This window comes from Drosophila ficusphila, unplaced genomic scaffold (assembly GCF_018152265.1).
Source record: "Drosophila ficusphila isolate 14025-0441.05 unplaced genomic scaffold, ASM1815226v1 contig_286, whole genome shotgun sequence".
Lineage (NCBI taxonomy): Eukaryota > Metazoa > Arthropoda > Insecta > Diptera > Drosophilidae > Drosophila > Drosophila ficusphila.
Genome location: NW_025064189.1, coordinates 7,830,883 through 7,850,323, shown reverse-complemented (window position 1 = coordinate 7,850,323; position 19,441 = coordinate 7,830,883). Strand labels below are relative to the sequence as shown.

General features: G+C 46.1%; 5 protein-coding genes, 1 long non-coding RNA gene and 3 other non-coding genes across 9 annotated transcripts; 8 read left to right on the top strand and 1 right to left on the bottom strand.

Annotated features, from left to right (window-relative positions):
• The first annotated feature begins 269 nt into the window (after nt 1-269).
• LOC108100244 (dynein axonemal intermediate chain 4) lies at nt 270-2,510 on the top strand. The gene is made up of 4 exons (XM_017204020.1): nt 270-452; nt 514-1,955; nt 2,020-2,235; nt 2,294-2,510. The coding sequence occupies exons 1-4, from the start codon at nt 270-272 to the stop codon at nt 2,508-2,510; spliced, it is 2,058 nt and encodes a 685-aa protein (XP_017059509.1).
• A 392-nt stretch (nt 2,511-2,902) lies between these two features.
• On the top strand, nt 2,903-4,087 carry LOC108100241 (ras-related protein Rab-34). Its single transcript, XM_017204018.1, has 6 exons — nt 2,903-3,150; nt 3,218-3,319; nt 3,376-3,440; nt 3,513-3,646; nt 3,699-3,924; nt 3,982-4,087. Exons 1-6 carry the CDS (start codon nt 2,903-2,905, stop codon nt 4,038-4,040), a joined length of 834 nt encoding a protein of 277 aa, XP_017059507.1. The 3' UTR covers nt 4,041-4,087.
• Nucleotides 4,088-4,440: 353 nt separating this feature from the next.
• LOC108100400 (60S ribosomal protein L23a) lies at nt 4,441-5,918 on the top strand. Its single transcript, XM_017204284.1, has 3 exons — nt 4,441-4,534; nt 4,899-5,311; nt 5,373-5,918. Exons 1-3 carry the CDS (start codon nt 4,504-4,506, stop codon nt 5,760-5,762), a joined length of 834 nt encoding a protein of 277 aa, XP_017059773.1. The 5' UTR covers nt 4,441-4,503; the 3' UTR covers nt 5,763-5,918.
• Nucleotides 5,919-6,131: 213 nt separating this feature from the next.
• Nucleotides 6,132-6,867, top strand: LOC108100401. The gene is made up of 3 exons (XR_001771988.2): nt 6,132-6,365; nt 6,550-6,591; nt 6,786-6,867. It is a non-coding gene; the product is annotated as an uncharacterized LOC108100401 (long non-coding RNA).
• Nucleotides 6,163-6,260, top strand: LOC122319923. Its single transcript, XR_006245391.1, has one exon. It is a non-coding gene; the product is annotated as a small nucleolar RNA Me28S-Am2634 (small nucleolar RNA).
• Nucleotides 6,393-6,491, top strand: LOC122319921. Its single transcript, XR_006245389.1, has one exon. It is a non-coding gene; the product is annotated as a small nucleolar RNA Me28S-Am2634 (small nucleolar RNA).
• Nucleotides 6,624-6,720, top strand: LOC122319922. Its single transcript, XR_006245390.1, has one exon. It is a non-coding gene; the product is annotated as a small nucleolar RNA Me28S-Am2634 (small nucleolar RNA).
• Nucleotides 6,857-7,978, bottom strand: LOC108100399 (telomere length and silencing protein 1 homolog). Its single transcript, XM_017204283.2, has 3 exons — nt 7,766-7,978; nt 7,097-7,710; nt 6,857-7,039 (listed from the first exon to the last, which is right to left on the bottom strand). Exons 1-3 carry the CDS (start codon nt 7,879-7,881, stop codon nt 6,885-6,887), a joined length of 885 nt encoding a protein of 294 aa, XP_017059772.1. The 5' UTR covers nt 7,882-7,978; the 3' UTR covers nt 6,857-6,884.
• An 86-nt stretch (nt 7,979-8,064) lies between these two features.
• On the top strand, nt 8,065-19,193 carry LOC108100398 (serine/arginine repetitive matrix protein 2). The gene is given in 12 exon segments (XM_017204281.2): nt 8,065-8,205; nt 8,286-8,595; nt 9,121-9,222; nt 10,847-11,533; nt 11,760-12,134; nt 12,199-12,261; nt 13,337-13,481; nt 14,785-14,855; nt 14,912-15,450; nt 15,453-17,805; nt 17,964-18,176; nt 18,698-19,193. Coding segments are annotated over 11 exon segments (4,953 nt in total). The 5' UTR covers nt 8,065-8,205; nt 8,286-8,356; the 3' UTR covers nt 18,864-19,193.
• Nucleotides 19,194-19,441: the final 248 nt, after the last annotated feature.

The window sequence follows — 19,441 nt, the reverse complement described above, 5'->3', positions numbered from 1 at the left end:
TATATTGTGTGAATACCCAGCACAATTATTCCGACTTTGCATCCTCATCATCATTTTATGCATTTTCGTTGCGTGATTCAAAGTATTATATGTGTTATAAATATTTATGGATGCATATTATGGATGCTAATGGAACTCCATGCGGTAACTTGGCTCGTGGTAGTTATAGCACCCATATATTGTTGTGTTGCCATGTCTGCACCCGCATTAAACAAGTTGAGGAAACACCGGCACGCGCTGTTCGCAATTATTTTTTATTATTGGGGAAAATGTCTCGACCTTTGAGGAAGGATTACCGCACGGCGGACTTCGAGCAGCTCAGCAAGATGATCAAGGATCATCCGCTGATGAAGACGCCTCAAGTGGAGCAGCAGCAAATGCAAAAGTTGCGAACGCCCGAGTATCGAACAAAGTGTGTGATGAGGGCTTCTCTGGATGACATTGCTTTGGGGGTAAGTCCTTAAAATGTTAACCTTGATATAACATTATCCGTTTAATATATTGCTGCACCAGATCAATCTCTACAAGCTCCAGCTGGACAAGCCCATGTCGCCCACTTTGGAGGAACCGGATTACTTGAAGGAGCCGGCTGCTTCCGCCCGCTCCGCCCCCTCGGCCCGAGCTCCTGCCACGCCCTTCATCAAGGTGCTTCTGCGCAAGACGCCCATTGTGGTGCTCTTCGAGCGACGCAGCATGACCGCCTTGGCGGACACGGAGGAGGGTCGTCAGGTGATGGAGGACAACCGGAAGTACGAGGAGCTCCTTTCGGGAACGGACAAAACGCGGAGGAGCGTGGACGCCGACACCCAAACCATGACGGCCCTGATGAAGTCCAGGCTGGTTAACACCGAGAGGCTGACCACCGCCCAGATGGGCTCCTATGTGTCCAACTTCGAGATGTACGACACCTACACGGACCTGGAGAAGTCCACCACGAGTGTGGAGGTGCAGGGTGAGAAGAAGATGGAGATAACCACCTACCACGTGGGCGGAGTGGATCAGTTCGTGGGGATTAACAGGCTGCCCGGCTTTCGGCTGGCTCTCATGCTGACCATGCGCATCCTGGCCAGCAACGTGTTCGAGCCGCAGCAGCGCCGCTACAGGAACATGGCACCACCCGATCCTCTGGCCGAGGATGTGAAGTTCAAGTACCGACTGGGATTGCTTTGGCGGCTGAGTCCTCCGTCGCCGAATCCCAAGGTCCACCAGGCAGTGAGCGATGTGAGCTTCTGTCCCAGCAACGGGGACATCATGGCGGTGGCCTACGGGGTCTATAGCCACGGCAAGGTGGGCAGGCTGCCTCGATCCGGATGGGTTTATGTGTGGAACATAAAGAACCCGGTGAACCCGGAGAGGCGCTACAACTACCAAGTGCCGGTGGTCACCGTGGAGTTCTCACCCACCCAACCCCAACTCTTGGCCATTGGTCTGCACAATGGGGGTGTTGAGGTCAGGGACATTTCTGGCCAGGATCTGCCACCATTAGCTATATCTCAGCGTTCAACTTCGCCGCACTTCGAGCCAGTCACAGCCATCAAATGGATCTATTTCGAGGGGGATGTGGGTTCGAGGAACCCGCATATTACACCCTTTTTGGCCACCTCGCAGGCGGGAGCAGTGACCAAGTACCGGCTGATCAACAGCCCCAATTTGCTGGGATTCGAGCAACAGCGCTTGCAACGAGCTGAGGGCGAACTAGAGGGCATTCCCATCGAGCGATCGCCTCCTGCAGCCTCGCTTTTGGCCAACAGAAATCCACAATGCTTGGAGATAGTGCTCGATCCCGTGCAGGGGGATGTATACTACGTTCTGACCGACGAGGGAACCCTGTACAAGTGTTCCACGAACTACCCACTGCAGCACTTGGAACTGAGACAGGTGCACGACGGACCAGCCGCCTGCATGGAGTTCTCTCCTTGGTCGCCGAGGCTGTACCTCACCTGCGGAAGTGATTGGTAGGGATTGCTCTGCTAACTACTCAACGGATTATAATATATTTTATTCACATTTCCCCATCAGGTGCATTCGCATTTGGCTGTCGGGAATCCTGGTGCCCATAGTCACCCTCCAGCACCACCTTTCCCCGGTTCACTGTGCCCGCTGGAGTCGCACGCACTCCACTATCCTGGTTTCCCTGAGCCGCAGCACCGTGGACATCTGGGATCTGCGCAACAGCACCATGAAGCCGGTGTCCTCCACCGTAATCGATGCGGATATCTTCTACACCACATTTAAGTAACTCACATTTGAGCATTAGATGTTATTAGATTTTTATTTTTGATTTGATTTTCAGGTTCACCCACTGCGGTCGCTCGCTGGCTGTGGGAAACGAGGCTGGCAACCTGTTGATGTTGTCCTTCGAGGATATGCCCTTTCCCCCGCACTTTCAGTACAAGCAGCTGAAAAGAGCCATCTTCAAAGCCTTGTCAATGCAACCGGAACTTCGCAAACAGGTGAAGAGCGTCGGACACTTTGGCTATCCGGGAGGCAAGAAACAAACGAGGGCCTAGACATTCTAAATAATTGCAGCAATATACAAAAATATACTTCTGATAGCTGTTAACAACTAAGTGTTCAATTAATAGTCTTTCCTACCCTGAATTTTCCATTGGCAACCCGCAAAGCCACCATAACATTAAAGCTCAAATTGGCTGACACCTTGAGGCCTTCTTCCTATCGGAACTTGCTCAAGCCGAGCAGGTCTTATCAATCACCTGCATTTACAATGCAAAACACTGCGCGGTAAGGTGGCACCAGCACCTTGAGCATGTGATAGCCACCAAGTTCAAGCCGACTGGGTTTTTGTGGTTTGCGGCACAGGCGATTTCGATGACGGCGACGACCGACGTGGCTGACTCTTCCAGTTTGAACAGCTCATTTAGTTGATACTTAGACGTTCGCCATGCCTCATCTTGTGCGGCAGAACCTGCTGTTGCCCAACCCGCCCACGGTGGTCATGCACGATCCGCGGACCCACTTGAAGCACCTGCCACAAGCCTACAGTCCCGCCCAAACCCCACTGAGTCGGGAACGGGACTTTGCCCCGCAGGTGCGCTATCACCTGGAGTCGCCACGAAAGCCCAAGTTTCGACCCTGCAAGGTCATCTTTGTGGGCGACTGCTCGGTGGGCAAGACGGCCATCGTCAATCGGTGAGTAAGCCGAAAGCTTTAACTAAATTATTTGAAATAATTATTGAAACCTGAGCATTCATTGCAGTTTTTCCTACGACAAATTCCAGTCGAACTACAAAGCCACCATTGGCGTAGACTTTGAACTGGAAAACTTTAGTATTCTGGGTCACAACTATAGTCTAGAAATGTGAGTTTTCTTTTCCTATATAGTATTATAAACTTTAGATATATGGTTTCTTTTAGGTGGGATACTGCTGGTCAGGAGCGCTTCAAATGCATAGCTGGGGCTTATTATCGCAACGCAAGTGGTGAGTACAAGAACTTCTATTTAATGTTTTACAAATTTGTATTTAAACCAACCCATTTTTAATAATAAACAGTGATAGTTGTGACCTTTGACATGTCCAAGCGAGATACCCTGGAATCGGCTAAAAAATGGCTTAACAGCGCACTCAACTACAATACCAGCCAAAAACCCTTGGTCTTTTTGGTGGGCACAAAAGCAGATCTCTTGGTAAATTGATTTCTTTAAGAAAGTTTAAATATTGGAGATATTTTGTTAACAGACAAAAGAGGAGTTTGTACGGATAGAGCGATTGGCCGGAGTTACAGCTGCCGAGCTTCAGGCAGAATATTGGTCCGTCTCAGCGAGATCTGGTTTTAAAATTACGGAGCTTTTTCAAAGGATTGCTGGCCTAGCTTTTGAAGAAGCTGTAAAGCAGCTAATGAAGTCGGTGAAAATCAAACCTCAAGATCAGGCCACTCAGGCACCAGTTAAATCGCAAACATTTGGTATGACTTTGTCTATTGTAACATTTACACCTTTTTACTTTGAACCATTTGCTGCAGATTTACGAAGCTTTTTTGGTAATCGCTCTACACCTCAAAGAAGCGGATGTGCTTGCTAGCCTTTATATTTTATTGGCACATATTTTAAGTTAGACTAAGACTTTAAATAAAAAATTATACAACTACTTTAAAAAACTCTAAAATAATGGCTTTAAGTTAATCCTTTATGTATTAAGACAAAGATCGAAAAAATCATAACCTAAATCGCGGTCCCAAAAATATATTAAAAAAAAAAACCAAATGAATTGCGTTTTAACATTTTAAATTAAAATTAAATTAAGTAACGTCTGCTTATAACAAACTAAAAGAGCTGCCATATGTTTGAGCAGCTGTGTTGCTTGCACACAATGTTAAGATAACAGACAATGTTAAGATAACATACCACTCTGTACTGTTAAACGCTCCGAAACCGTGCTGTTAAGCGCGAAATTCTAACGATCTGGCCATTTAGCTGTCAAATCAGGCTTCCGCTTTTTGACAACTGCCCCTCAGTTTTCCTTTTCATTTCTTTTTCTCGTAGAAATGCCACCCAAAAAGCCAACCGAGAAATCCGGTAAGGGTTTTTCATATAAAAATAAGCGAAAATGTGTGAATCGATGAGCAAAAGCAAGGCAAAACCAGAGGCTAACAATGGGATAACAAAAAAGTGCAGAAAATCACGGTTTTAAGGCAGAAATGTGTTCAAACAGATGACCCGTAGTTTCGGCCACGTGCAGTGTCTGCGTGGGAACGCTTGAGTGTGTGTTCATGACCACAAAATAAACTTAAAAAGTGCTAAAGTTTCAGCGGATGTGATTTTATAGAAGAAACAATAAATAAAAAGGCGTCCCATTGCCCCGCTGATCGATTCGGGCCTAACCTAACTTTGTGCGTGGAACATGTTTACTAATCCGGATTCCGTGCTCTTCTGTTTACAGCCAAGCCTGGCGACAAGAAGCCAGAGCAGAAGAAGACTGCTGCGGCTCCCGCTGCCGGCAAGAAGGAGGCTGCTCCGGCTGCCGCCAAGCCAGCGGCCGCTGCCCCCAAGAAGGCTGCTGCCCCGGCTGCCAAGAAGCCTGCTGCTGCCGCCAAGAAGCCCACGGCTACTGGTGCTGCTGTCAAGAAGCCCACAGCCGTGAAGAAGACGGTGGCCACCAAGGCCAAGGGCAAGGATGCCAAGAAGAAGATCCTCGCCGGCAAGAAGCCCCAGTCCGTGCTGGCCAAGCTCTCCGCTAAGGCCCGTGCGGCCGCCAAGGCCAAGAAGTCGGTGAAGCCCGGCACCAAGCCCGCCAAGGGAACCGCCAAGGCCAAGGCTGTGGCTCTGCTGAACGCCAAGAAGGTCCAGAAGAAGGTATACTATTTGCACGCCTAAGATGACCAAAGTTTAACCCCTCGCACTCTTTCCGCAACAGATCATCAAGGGCGCTTTCGGCACCCGTGCCCGCAAGGTGCGCACCAATGTGCACTTCCGCAGGCCCACCACCCTGAAGCTGCCTAGGAACCCCAAGTACCCCAGGAAATCGGTGCCCACCAGGAACCGCATGGATGCCTACAATATCATCAAGTACCCGCTGACCACTGAGGCGGCCATGAAGAAGATTGAGGACAACAACACCCTGGTCTTCCTCACACACCTGCGCGCCAACAAGAACCACGTGCGTGCCGCAGTGCGCAAGCTCTACGACATCAAGGTGGCCAAGGTGAACGTGCTCATCCGCCCCGATGGCCAGAAGAAGGCCTATGTGCGCCTGGCGCGCGACTACGATGCCCTGGACATTGCCAACAAGATCGGCATCATATAAACGGTGCAATCTGCGGTAAAACGTGGAATGGGCATCGCGTTCTACATTTTATATGTAGAGTCTTTTCTATAAACAAAATATTGCTAAGCTGACACGGTAGAGCGAGGATGAACGTTTCAAAGTTGTCTGGGTATAATAAAACCACTCAAAAACTTAGTGCGGGTTTTGCATTTGGGTGGGTCTAACATTTCTTTCAGTTGTTCTCTTTCAGCCTTCTAAATAGAGACTATACAACGCTACAAGGTAAGTTTGTGGTTATTAATAATTATCTTCCATATGGTTAACATTGTTTTTCTTTATTGCAGACTATAAATATAAGTGGCTACCCTAAGAACGAGAAGTCAATCTTACAGATATAAAAGGTGATTATTATTTTAGTTTGTGAAAAACAAGATTTAAAAAAAAAACGAACTGATGATATATTGAGTAGGAATCTCATTGAGCTTCAGTCATTCGTTGCTTTGAAATCAATTTTAATCTCCCACTGATTATAACCTTGAAAAAAAAAAACAATCAATTTTCCAATCTTGAACTAATTTGGTAATTTTTGTTTTTTTAGATCTTTCAAAGTAACTACCTGGAACTTAGTTAACTACTTGCAAGGTATGTACACTCTTTATATTTATTCAATCATAGCTTGGTCTGATGATATTTTGAGTAGGAATCTCATTGAGCTTCAGTCATTCGTTGCTTTGAAATCAATTTTAATCTCCCACTGACAAAATACTTTCAAGCAAGGATGCAGTTATTAAAACTCGAAACTAATCTGGATCTTAATTCATTTCAGCTTTTTCAAGAAGAAGAACGGCCTGGTTAACTGTTTTCAAAGGTATGTATTGGTTTTAATAACTCGTTTTTAAATTTTCTTTGTTTTGATGATATTTTGAGTAGGAATCTCATTGAGCTTCAGTCATGCGTTGCTTTGAAATTAATTTTGTCTCTTACTGACCCTCCACCAACAACTAATTATATAGTTTACCACTTTTGAACATAACTAATTGTCTATTACTTTTTCATTTACAGATTTGGCCCGCGATATGGATATTATTTTAAATTATGTTCCAATTATTTTAAAAATAAAACGACTATATAAAAAACATTAAGTTTTTTATTGCTAGTATTTTAATATCTGCGAAATTGCTTTCTAAACTTGTCATAATGGTAGTCATCTGTAGCCCGTTTGACTCCATTGGGATTTGTTTGATGTTGGGCGGACTTGTTGCCCTCCCTCTCCTCCCGCTTGCGTCTTCTTTGTTCGCTATTATCCTCAATGTTGACTAAAATTAATAAATGGTTTTTAATTGAAAACTTCATACACGGTTCCACAAACTCACATCGATTGTGCTGCATGAAGTTCACCGCCATATTAGTGGGCACAAACTGCGAGGGTCCGTCCTTCTTGTTTTTGGCATCTTGCAAGAGTTTCTGCTTGGCATCCTCGGTGGCCTCTATGTTGCGAATCTTAGCAACTATGCCCAGATCAACCTCGGGAATACCATTTAACATCTGGTTAGACAACATCTCTTCGGATCTGTGCGAGGATGATTGCCTCAGATGGTCAGGCAAGGCGTATAAGGCGGCATCTTCGGGAGTAAGGTATTTGTTGACATCCCCATCGTCCTCAGCCAGGGCTTCAGTTCCACCTCCCTTGCGCTTCTGCAGCTCCTGCTCGATGTACTTCATCATTTCCTCGTCCTCATCACGCTTGTTTGTTTCCGCCGAGAATTGTGTGCCAATACCCACGTCGTAGGCGTCGTCTACCTCCTTTATCTTTCCAGATTTTAACTGCTGCATATTGACCAGACCTCCAGTTTTCACATTGAAAGGATCCTTGATGGCCAGCTCTTCCTCAGGGGCAATCTTCTTGCCAAGTGCTAAACCTACTAAACTGACACCATTGGGTCGTTGTCTTAGGCGCTGGCGCTCCTTTATCTCATCTAGGGTAAGTCTATAAAGGAAAATCGATAATGGTATTTAATCTTTAAATATTTTAATCCACTCACTGTTCTTCTTTTTCCTCGTCATCAGAAATCTTCCTTTGTCGTAGGTTTTTACGTCCGGCTTTTTTAAATAAAACCTTGGCGGATGCCTCAAGTTTGGTTTCTTCTGCATTACTCATGTTTGTAGCTTTATTTAAACTTTAAATTTGACGAATTTATTTTAATAAATAAACTTGTTTACGTTTGCTTAGCAGTGGGACCGTGTCTTTATTCTTAAGTTTATAGCATCAGCTGTGTTATAGGTTCCGCCAAAAAAAAAGTTATCGGAATTAACATCGATAAGTCGCTAACGCCGCTGCACTATAGTCAACCATCACTAACAGCGGCGGCATTCTTTTGCAGGAATTTCGCATATTTTGCAATAAAAAGTGGCCAATCCTAATAAAAGCCACTAAATTATTCCCCAGCATTAGTTTCGTAGCGCTGCAGGATCGAAAACGCAGGTAGATAAAGCCCCCATGGCATGTAAATGAACTTTTGCACAAACTGCAACTTAAATCGATTTTCCCTGTGCAAATTGCAGCGTTGTTGGAGCTGCCAGTGGCCTCCAGGAGAACTTAACGGTTTTGGGGCAGCAGCAGGAAATAAATCACCATGTACAACGGCATTGGACTGACCACGCCCCGTGGCTCTGGCACAAACGGACACGTGCAGCGGAACTGGGCATGTGTGCGGCCGGGAAAGAAGGACAAGGACTATCGTGCCGAGGACGATACTAAGAAGCTGGACGCCCAGTTGAACAGGCCGCCAAACAAGGAGATCCTGGACCACGACCGCAAGCGAAAGATCGAAGTCAAGTGCCTGGAGTTCGAGGAGATTCTTGAGAATCAGGGGTAAGCTAGCAAGTATTTGCATTACATGGCGAGTTAAATGACAATCCCCTATTACATAATGCCGGTTTGGGTCTGTTGCTTCCTACTCTGTTTTTGTTTACTTTGGCGCCTGGTAGCTGCTGCTGACTGCCAACAGCTCTTTCCTGCCAGAGAGCGGACGCACACGCGCCGAAATAAACGAGGAACAACCCCCTAATGAGACAACCCTAAGCGGGCTGGGAGACCTCAGACCTCCACCCCCTCTGTGCGTCATATGTGAGCACTCTTCCGGTGGCCCAGACTTGGTTGGTGGTGAAAAAAGTGCATTTCAGTTGTAGAGATTATTTGAGTAGAAGACATCCGCATGTCCGGGCAGGCGGACAAAAGTCCAATCACATCCTAACCAAGTTACCGTCTAAATAGTTTCAATCCACCCATTTAAGCCTTTTTAATATTAATTAAGCTAGTCTTAAAGGTATAACTAAGAGTTAAAAACCATTTAAATCTCGAAAACTATATAATCAATTTGATGTTCCTCCCCAACAGACGTACACCGGAGGAAATCAAGACGCAAGTGGACTCTTTCCGCCAGAAGTTGATGGGACAAGGCAAAACAGATCTGGCCAAGGATGAATTCGGACGTATAGCGTAAGTAGAATTCTTTCAAAGGCTTATGTAATTTAAAAAAAAAAGAAAACGTGCGCCTAGTGGACAAATCAATAAACGGTTAAACAAAACGTCGGCCTCGGCGAAATCTCGGCCAGCCCACGACAACTGTAAACCACATACGAAAGGCGACACATGCGCCGCCGCAGCGCCCAGTTTGCCATCCCCTTTAATCCGGGGGCCAATCAAAATCGACGAGTGGTAGAGAAAATGCTGCTGCAAAGATTTTTCGAGATGCGCTCGGTTTTCAGTCACTTCAAGTCTTCCAAAGCCACAGCAAGTTGGCCAAAAAGCTCAGGAATCGCCACATAAAAAATTAATGTATAGAACCGCTTATAAGAAGCATTAAAAGCCTGTTAAAACTACCGCCTAAGTGTCCTTTCCAAGGACAGCGAAAGGCAGGCGATGGACTTGGCGCAAAGGAGTCGCCGCAGAGGACCCGGAAAAAGTACCCGATAAGCTCTGAAAAATCTGTGGAAAAATCAATAATCGCCTCTGCAGGAGCCGGGCAGCAAATGCAGCCGGAAGCCTACAAAAAAGGGAAAACAAAAATTAAACGCGTGTTCCCAATGCACGGGAGGGAGTGCTCGGCAACCAGGCAGCCCTTCAAGTGTGCCAATGGAGGAGTGGAAATACAAATGCACCCGCTGAAGGGAAATCCAGTGGCGGTGGCGGTGGTGGTGGCGTTGACAAACAGCCCACCCCTAATTTCGGATTGTAACCCGCTGCCGTGCCGTGGATTAAACGCTCATGTCGTCGTCGTATAGTCTACTATTCTAGTGGTTGTTGCAAATGCTTAGAGTGAAGCGCCATCGAAATGGTATCAGGGCCGGCCGAGGCTACACTTGATACCCAAGCCAAACGAATGCAACAAATCACTAAATAAGTCTTCCAAAACTAGTCAGTAATTAATTAGTCTAAGTCGCGAAGTTGAGAAGGCAAGTGCGCGAATTGTCGGCAAGAGGAGTAAATCAAATTAAAAAACCCAATTTTAATTCAAAGTCTTCTCTTAATTATCCAACGTCTTCCAGAAGGATAAGAGTAATAAAAAAAATTGGTAATGTAGCCCAAAGTGAAACAATATAAATGCTAATCCATCGTCTTCCAATCCTAATCGATGAAATTATAGCAAAGGATATTTAAACTAAAATAACTATTTTTATACTTAAAGAAATATAAATATTATTGAAATCCACTGTCTTCCAATTACATGGATTTATAAATTTATTTACACTAAAAAAAAAATTAAAAACATGACGAAAAAGTAAAATATAAAGCATAACTCTTATTTAAATCCAATGTCTTCCTTATACATGGATCTATAAAATAAAATAAAGAAAACAAAATAATAAAAATTAAATGCCTAAATATCACAAAAAGACAACTCTTCAAAATCAACTCTCGTTCGCGTATTTATAAAAAAAAAATATTATTTTTTGAACGTTAAAGTTTGGGATTGGTTATTATTATTTGAATTCGTAACTTATTGTGAGAAATCAAATTTAATGCATTAAAAAATTTAACCCAACAAATCACTATAAAACTTAAGCAAAAAATTCTTAAAAATAAAAACATAAACCAAAATGCTGTCCTCGGAGATCTATAGTAACACCACAACTTCAACGGCAACAGCGGCAGTGGGAACCTCAGCGGCTTCTTCGGTGGCCACCGCATCCACAACGACAACTACGATGGCAGCCACCACAGTGCAGGTGGTGAAAACAAAGAAACGCCGCAAGCGACGCAAACGCGCAGGTCACGCAATCACCACCGCCACCGAAAAAAGCACCACCATCGCCAACACCACCAACTCCAGCAACATCCAGACCAGCCCCCGTCTTCATGCCGGGGAGAGCCTGTCCACCTCCGGTCCAGCTGGCATACACGCAAACGGGGGCAGAAAAAGTAAGGCTCCATATTTCCAGCACGACAACCGGGAGTACCTGGCCAAGTACGAGAGCTTCCGTTTAACCGCCCACACGTGGAACTATGCGGCGGTAGCCAGAAAGTTTAAGCCCTTGCGGCCGGCGTTGGCAAGCGGCGCCAACAAGACCAGGCGACCAGCAGTTCCCAAGAAGTCGCACCCGGATTGCGCCTGCGCCTGCCAACAGAAAGAACCGGAGCCGGCCCATCAGCAGGGTCACCGAACAGCTGAGCACTCCATCCCGAAGGATGTGCCTTCGCCACATGCGAAAATCAATATCGATGGAAGCGTGTTGCTTGAGCTGCTGAAATACTCCTCAAGCAGCCTTCTGGAGACACTGCTGGGAGCCGGCAGTGGGGTGGCAAAAAGGTAGCCGCGAAAATAAACCAAATCCGTCTAAAGATACCTATTTCCTTAGTTTAATCATGACAATCATAAAGTTAAGAAGGCCATGCTCTTTAAATTAAATTCATTAAAGGAAAACTGTCCTTCCTATCGACTTCTTGATTTTCAATACAAAAGTTGACAATGAGGCAAGGCTTAATAGATTACAAGATATTGTTATAACAAACTTGTTTGTTTATTCCATTTTTAGCGCTCGCGACACTCACCAAATAGCCGAGGCTCAGCAGCAGAAGAACGCCAAACTGCGTGAGGCCTTCAACATATCCGAGTACTTCGTGGAGGGCAGCAGCTTCGACACCGATCGCAAGGCGAAGGAGGACCTGGCCAAAAGCGTGGCTCTCCAAAAGGAACTGGACGCCCAGCGCGAAAGCCTGGCAGCGGCGGCAGCTGCCGCAGCAGCAGGCAAGGACAAGGAGACCGGGAAGCGGTATGCCCTAGTGCGCACTCCCTCCCGCGAAAGGGAACGAGAACGGGATGGAAACGATGTGGCGGCCACCAGCGGGGATGAGCGCGAACATGTCTCAAAGTCGGACAAGAAAAAGCGCAAGAAGCGCGCCAGGGAGAGGTGGGTGGATGATTTAAAGCCGCTTGTTAACTTTTTGTACTTACATCTATATTTCTAATTGTAGTTCAGCCAGTCCTGAGCGCAAGAAGGACAAGAAGAAAAAGTCGAAGAAGCATAAGAAAGAGAGGTAAGAGTCCTCGCCGGAACCCTAATTTGTAATCCTTCGACAACCGTAGCTCTGTGTTTGTTTCCTTTGCTCTTTGTTTGGACTCTACAGTCATGATTTTCGTTTCGTTCTTTATCGTACATAGTAACTATAAACACGTGCGCTTAAGGCGTGAAAACCAATGATACTATGTAACTATCAATCAACTGCTTAATACATTTTGTTTTTCGTCTCTACTCCTTCTTTTACATTGCATTTGAAACCACAAAAGGGACTCATATGAGAAAGAAAGTAAAAAGAAGCGAAAAGCCACGTACAAATGACTCACACTTAGTTTTAACTGTGCTAACACTACCCTACAAACCATAAGAACCAATCCAATCAAGTGAAATGTTTCAAATGCCTTTCTGCAATATATACTTTCGATATCCTAACACTTGCCAAGACAATCTTTTATTTGAATCCGTGTGCAGCGAGAGTGAGTAGAATGATCAGGGATCTAAGTACGTATGGGTTGTCCACTAGCCAGCACTCCACACTCGCCCACACGACACACACAGCCCGAACAAACCAAACCAAACCAAACCTAAACTAACCATAACTGATCACATATATTTCCCCCACACTTCGCCCATTCACATTTACCCAAACTCTGCCCTGCGGTAAGTAATAATTCGATTCTACAATCTATAAAACTATAGTCACTGCATTGCCAACTAAAATACAATACAAAATACAAGTAAAGAACTACTAGAAACTAAAACAATACAATAAACGATAACGTTAAGAGGTCTCTCTGTGTGTTGCAAAAATTAAAAGCGAATTACTTTCTCATCTTTCTTTCTATTGTTATGATTACCTTCTATAATGTTAAGACAAAGCAATTTGCGCAGTTTTCGATGAAGGTAAAGCACTAAACCACAAGTAAACCTATTTATACATTGCTGCTAACCAGTATTTTGGAGCTCTAGGGCTACCAAGCGCCTTGTCCAATCTGTGTGCTGTAGCAAGCACCGCAAACACTTTTGATTAGCTGACAACCGAGCCTGATTGTGGATGCACTAATTATTTATGTCACCTAACCTTCTACTTGCAGTAAGTCGAAGAAGAAAAAGTCACGCAAGCGCAAGCACAGCGAGAGTGGCCAGGATAGCGACAAGGACAGCGATGACGAGGACGATAGCAGCGAGGAGGATCGTCGCGAGTCGAAGAGTGCCCGAAAGAAGGCCAAAAAGGACAAGGTATGCAAGCCCAAGAGCCCGGCATGCTTACCGTGTAAGCATCTAAGCTATCAATATCCCGTGGAGAAAGGTGCGAGGAAAGATGGCCAGTGACCGGAGACGATCTGCATGTTTCATTGGTCAAGCAATCAAGGCATGACCAGAAACCATGTGTGAGATTGTGTATACCATACATACATACACATATACTCTTTAATAAAGAATCAAGCTCTGGCGCCCTTCTCCAACACACCAAACCGCAAATATTGTAACATATGCATATATCTATTCCTTTATTGTACCGACTCATCCTTTGACTAACAACCAACTAATTATTACGTCTGACCAAAAATCCGAATGGAAGTACGGCCTCTCTCTTTATATATTTACATATAATATTATTACCTGTATATGATGATAACTCGTTTGACTGTTCGTTTCGTTGTTTCAATTGTTCACCAAATATTAAACATACGCCATTTCTTCTCTTGCTTATTTACTTCTTTTCCACCAAATGAAACATTCAAAATAACGATTGACAAAATAACCAAGTACTGAACTATAATCCTGCATAAAATATGTTATCTATAACTACTAAAGCATACAATTAATAAGTAACAAAAAATTACCAAAAATCACCCACAAATATTGTAAAAGGTAAAAAGGCTTCAAACGCATTTTTGTATATCCTTATGATTTCTCTCTAAATTGTATACTTTTCTTTTACTCCTATAGATGCTTAGAAGAAATTCATTGTTCTAAAGGGGCTACCCACACAAAAGCCCAAAAAATGTTCTAAAATTTAAAATAGTGTGTATGGCCCCTTGATTTTGTTTACTTTTCAACATTCCTTAAAACAATTTTATGTTACACGTAGATCGTTTTTCCAACAAAAATCAATCCAACTAATTTAAGTAAATTCAAGAAACGAAAAGAAAATTTATATTTTGTTTACAAAACCCTTGGCGCTTCATTGTTATAGGATAGCTTTCAATGGCTCTCTTGTAGTTTTGTAAGTACTTTCATTTGACTGTTTTATTTAAGCTACTAATCAAAAACCATATGATACCTAGAGCGAAGTGATAGCCGATCGAAACTCTTGTACAAAATACAGAAAAAGCGAAAGCGAAATTGTTTCCAGTCCTAGAGAGAATGCTTGCGAAAGTCAAACGCTGCAAAATTTTAAGCACCAAACTCAAACTTCATATGTCTATCATGCCAAAAAGAATAAACTGTTGATCATTACTGCTAACAGTTAGACTCTTAGCAAGAGCTCAAATCATTTAGTCGGTCCCCTAACACTCTCAACTCTTTTATTATGCAGAAAAAGCGCGACAAGAAGCTGAAAAAGAAGTCACGAGCCCGTGCCAGCTCCTCGGATTCAGAGCGCTCAAAGTAAGTTATAAATTGTGAAAATTCGAAAACCTATTACTTAAATATCCTTTCTCTAGCTCTCCCCTCTCCAAGGAGAATAAGTCGGACAAGAGTCGTGGAATAAAAGCTTCCAAAGCTGATGAGAAGACTACGCAGCAGGACGATGCCAACCGCAGCCGATCTCGTGAGCGTCGTAAGGTGTCGAAAGTCCGACCGCATGAGTCCTCATTAGACAGTAGACATCACAAGCCGAGGGAAAAGTCGGCGGTCACTCCGCCGCGTAAGGAACCGGAAAGACAGCGTGAACACTCAAGGGACACGCAGAGATCCAAGGAAAGGCAGCGGTCAAGGGAAAGGCTGCGTTCTAGGGAAAGACAACGTTCCAAGTCCAAGGAGGGGCGATCCAAGGATAGGCAACGATCTAAGGAGAGACAGCGATCTAAAGAAAGACAACGACCCAAGGAAAGACAGCGTTCCAAGTCCAAGGATAGACGCCGATCAAAGGAAAGACAGCGATCGAAGGAACGAAGGCGTTCTAATGACAGACCACAGTCGAAGTCCAGGGATCGACAAAGATCAAAGGAAAGACACAGGTCCAAGGATAAGAAACAGTCGGTAGAAAAAGACGCGATAGGTCCAAAGACCGATCAAAGGAAAACCAGCGAACAAACGACAGGCCGCAATCAAAGGAAAGGTCCAAGGAGAGACATAGATCCAAGGAAAGACATCGCTCCACAGAGACGCAACGATTTAAGGAGAGGCAACGATCAAAGGAGAGGCTGCGATCCAAGGAGAGGCAACGATCCAAGGAAAGGCAACGATCCAAGGAGAGGCAACGATCCAAGGAAAGGCAGCGATCCAAGGAGAGGCTACGATCCAAGGAAAGGCAACGATCCAAGGAAAGGCAGCGATCTAAGGAACGTCAGCATTCCAGGGAACGTCCAGCCAAAGAATCTCGAGTCCCAAACTCGCCTAATGTGCGCAGTCCCAAGAAGAAAGACGATCGCCGTCAACGATCACCTTCCAATGCGAGCAGAAAGCGAACCGATGACAATAAGCTAAGTCGCAATTCGCCATCCCGGTCACCAGCCCATTCCCCAGAGGTGGCGCCGAAAAAAACGGCACCCACGCCAGCCTTTAACCCCTTTAAGGCGGCCGAGGACACCGTGAACGATATCCTGGGCACAAAGTCGGTTATGGTGGCCCTGGAACAGACAAAGCGCCAGAGAACTGCTTCCAGTTCTAGTTCGGACTCGGACAGCACCAGTAGTGACTCGTCTGCCTCCCGGACGCCATCGCCGAAACCCACTCCGAAAAAGCAAAAGAAGAGGAGTAGGACACCGGAACAAAAAGAGGTAAAGAGGGAGGTCAGTCCCAAGAAAGAACGTCGAAGGAGCGTAAAACGGGAGCGTTCAGCCTCCCCGCAAATATCGAAGCCAAAGAGCAAGGTGGTCGAACCGAGTCCTAAACCGGCGCGGCGTCGCTCTCGCTCGACTTCGTCGGAGCTGCGCTACTCGCCTGCTGAACGACATCCGGAGCGCTACCAAGACAAGAAGTTACCCTCCAAGGCTAAGGAAGCCCCCTCCGCGAAGCCCGCTCCTGTGGTTCGTTTGAGGGCACAAAGCGACGATGGGAGCGACGCCGAAACGGGAGTCGATGGTGCCGCTTTGGAGGAATTCCAGCAGAGCAGGCGTGAGCGCGAGGAGCAGCAGGAGCTGCGAATGCTGGAGCAGCTCAAGTCTGGCATTGCGGCCAAGGCCAAGCAGAAGATCAGGATTATGGAGAAAGACCCGGCAGCTAAGGAGGGCAGCGAAGTAAGTGGCAGCGACCTGGTGACGACTACAAAACGTAACTCGCTAAGCGAATTCCTCGTTGCTAACAATGTGACCGCTTTGATTAACCCACTGACAACGACCACGCCCCCGCCGCCCCTGGCGGTTATCCTGCCGGTGGAGCAGCGCAAGGAGCCGGGTCAGCTGCCGGACACGGATCGCGAGCTGCCCGTGACTGTGGAGGAGACGCTCAAGAAAAGGGACGCAGGCACTCCGCCCATTTGCAAGACGCCCCACGTGGCGGCGAATGGGGAGGCCAAGAGTCCGACAGTGGGCCAAAAAATCCATCTGCACCACCGGCCGCCTCCACAGCACCTCCACCAGCACCAGTCGCAGCAGCAGCATTTGCAGCATCCGCCGGGGAAGCGCATCTTCCACAACCGAACGCTGAACAATAACCCTAACAGTAGACATAGTACTAACAATCCTCATGCATGTGGTGGTGGTGGCGGGCTCCCCCATTCGAATCCCAACAGTAGTAATAGCAGCGGGAACAACGGCGGCAGCAACCCGGCCATGCTGCCCTTCCTGGCGGGCACGCCGGGCACCTACAACCGCACGACGAACCGGCTCAATCACGGCCCCCTGCTCACCGCGACGCACTACAACATCTGCAAGAACCACCAGCACAGCTTGCAGCAGCAGCAGGCGCACCACCTGGCCCGTGGCCTGGTCTACAACTCATCGCTTTTCGGCGGACCGAGGCATCCAGGATTGCTATCACTTGCGGGAGCGGGTGTGGGCGTCGGTGGGCAGGGTGCTCCGCTGCTTGGCCATCCGCCGCACATCCGGGGTGGCGGTGGTGGTCCCATTAGCTTCAACGCGGCTGCAGCAGCCGCTGCCGTGGCCGCCAATAGTATTAGCTACCATCATCATCACCATCAGCACCAACAGAAACCGAAAATCGTTATAAAACCCTTCAAAATTCACGATCCACAGCCCCTGGTCGCAGCGCTCGCGGACAGCTCGCTGGTCGACGCCATCGTCTCCAAGGTTTCCACGGCCACCGTGGCGGCGGCAGCAGCGGCGGAGAGTGCGGCGCGCAGAAGCCGAAGTCGTGAGCGTCGCAGCCGGAGTCGCAGTAAGAGGCGCACCAGCGGGAGCCACCATCGACATCACTCCAGCAGCCGCTCAAGATCGTAAGTATTTCTCGATACCTACCAAATATTAAGTTATTTTAGTTCTAGATAAAAATGTTTAATATTTCCCCATCGATTGCACATTTTAATATGACTTGAATTGAAAAATATTTACGTAGATTAAAAAACTTTAAAATTATTCTTATTTTTCTTATTAGGCGCTACAGCTCATCCAGCAGTCGAAGCGGATCGCGCAGCTCCAGGTCCCGCTCCGGGTCGCACTCTTCCCGCTCCAGCTGCTCCTCGCACAGTAGTTCGGGCAGTTCCTCCTCCGGCAGCGGCTCCGGATCATCGCAGTCCGGCTCTCGGTCCCCATCCATACCCAGGCGTCGCGGTTCGCCAAGCTTTCTAGACAGACGTCGCATAACGAGGTAGCTACACATGATTCCTGCTCTGTCTTCTGTGAAGTGTTTTTTTATATATTTATATTTTAATCCTTTTATTTCATATTTTATTTATTGATTTCCGTAGCCGTCGATCGCCACGCAGCACAAGACGCTAGTTGGTTGCCATTATCCATTATCCGCTTGAGTTTCACTGATTACACATTTTATTTATATAACACGTAACGCCTGATTTTGTCTAAATGATTTTATATTTTTCAGCTGACTCAGGAACTACTTATAAATCGATTTTTTAATTGCCCACAATTTTCTCTCTAATAACTTTTTGTAGATACCCATTTGTGTTAATTTCTTAATTCCCGTAATTCAGCCAAGCAGCAAATAAACTCTGTCACTTTACCGAATATTTGGTTTCATAGGATTTTATTTAATTTTTAGCGAAAACTTTTGTGTTCCTTTCGATTTTCAGTTTGGTGAGTTATTTATTTGATTTCCCCTCTAAGCAATAAACAAAATCCGCTTACTAACTTGTTGCATCGTAATTTCAGTGCCCGTAAGCGACCGATTCCGTATCACCACAAAGCCGCTGGGGAGGGCGAGGCGGAGGAGGCCTCCAGTTGCTGCTCCAGTTGCTTCAGCCGCGCCAGCAGTCCGGCCACACCCCTTCTCACACCTCTGCGCAACAGCCGGAGTCCTTCGATGGCCGCCTTCTGAGTGTTAACCGCGTCGCTGCGCAAGATGTGCGGCGAGTCCTGAGGAAGGAATAAGGATAACGATAGCGATACCCCTCGACCACACTCATCCTAGTCACCTCGAAAAATAGTCAGACTTGTAGTCCCTAAGAAATGTAGTTGTTATGCGCATTTAACTCGTTTTACACTTGCATTCCGTAGTTTTAAGTTAGTCATCTGCCCATGAATTTACTAGCGAAATTATATTCTTGCCCCTTATTAAGCCAATAATACTCGTTTGTAAGCCTTTGCTCGATTATTTGCTAGTTTTAAGCTGCGTTTAATATAAAAAAATTATTTGTTGCCTCTCGAAGCGGGTTTCTTTTGCTTACAAAATGCACGTTTCACTTTTACGAACACCAGGCAAACAGAAACACCCAGCAGGCCATCTACGATCAGCTGGTTCAATTGCATTTTGTTTTTTAACTAACGGTTGTGGGTGTCCATTTTGAATAACAGCTGTTCAACAATGCACTGGAAGTAACAGCTGATCAGTTGATGCGCACTAAGATCGTAGGTACTTGCTAAGCGTTTCTGTTGGCCTGGTGATCCAAGTCCGTA

What these genes read in the sequence shown, in the direction of transcription:
- LOC108100241 (XM_017204018.1), top strand. Translation starts at nt 2,903, where the DNA reads ATGCCTCATCTTGTGCGGCAGAACCTGCTGTTGCCCAACCCGCCCACG. An exon ending in AAGACGGCCATCGTCAATCG is followed by an intron (nt 3,151 to 3,217) that starts GTGAGTAAGCCG and finishes CATTCATTGCAG; the next exon opens with TTTTTCCTACGACAAATTCC. An exon ending in GCACAAAAGCAGATCTCTTG is followed by an intron (nt 3,647 to 3,698) that starts GTAAATTGATTT and finishes TTTTGTTAACAG; the next exon opens with ACAAAAGAGGAGTTTGTACG.
- LOC108100400 (XM_017204284.1), top strand. Translation starts at nt 4,504, where the DNA reads ATGCCACCCAAAAAGCCAACCGAGAAATCCG. An exon ending in AAAGCCAACCGAGAAATCCG is followed by an intron (nt 4,535 to 4,898) that starts GTAAGGGTTTTT and finishes TTCTGTTTACAG; the next exon opens with CCAAGCCTGGCGACAAGAAG. An exon ending in CCAAGAAGGTCCAGAAGAAG is followed by an intron (nt 5,312 to 5,372) that starts GTATACTATTTG and finishes TTTCCGCAACAG; the next exon opens with ATCATCAAGGGCGCTTTCGG.
- LOC108100244 (XM_017204020.1), top strand. Translation starts at nt 270, where the DNA reads ATGTCTCGACCTTTGAGGAAGGATTACCGCACGGCGGACTTCGAGCAG. An exon ending in CTCACCTGCGGAAGTGATTG is followed by an intron (nt 1,956 to 2,019) that starts GTAGGGATTGCT and finishes TTTCCCCATCAG; the next exon opens with GTGCATTCGCATTTGGCTGT. An exon ending in ATCTTCTACACCACATTTAA is followed by an intron (nt 2,236 to 2,293) that starts GTAACTCACATT and finishes TTTGATTTTCAG; the next exon opens with GTTCACCCACTGCGGTCGCT.
- LOC108100399 (XM_017204283.2), bottom strand. Translation starts at nt 7,881, where the DNA reads ATGAGTAATGCAGAAGAAACCAAACTTGAGGCATCCGCCAAGGTTTTA. An exon ending in GACGAGGAAAAAGAAGAACA is followed by an intron (nt 7,711 to 7,765) that starts GTGAGTGGATTA and finishes TTTCCTTTATAG; the next exon opens with ACTTACCCTAGATGAGATAA. An exon ending in CTTCATGCAGCACAATCGAT is followed by an intron (nt 7,040 to 7,096) that starts GTGAGTTTGTGG and finishes TATTAATTTTAG; the next exon opens with TCAACATTGAGGATAATAGC.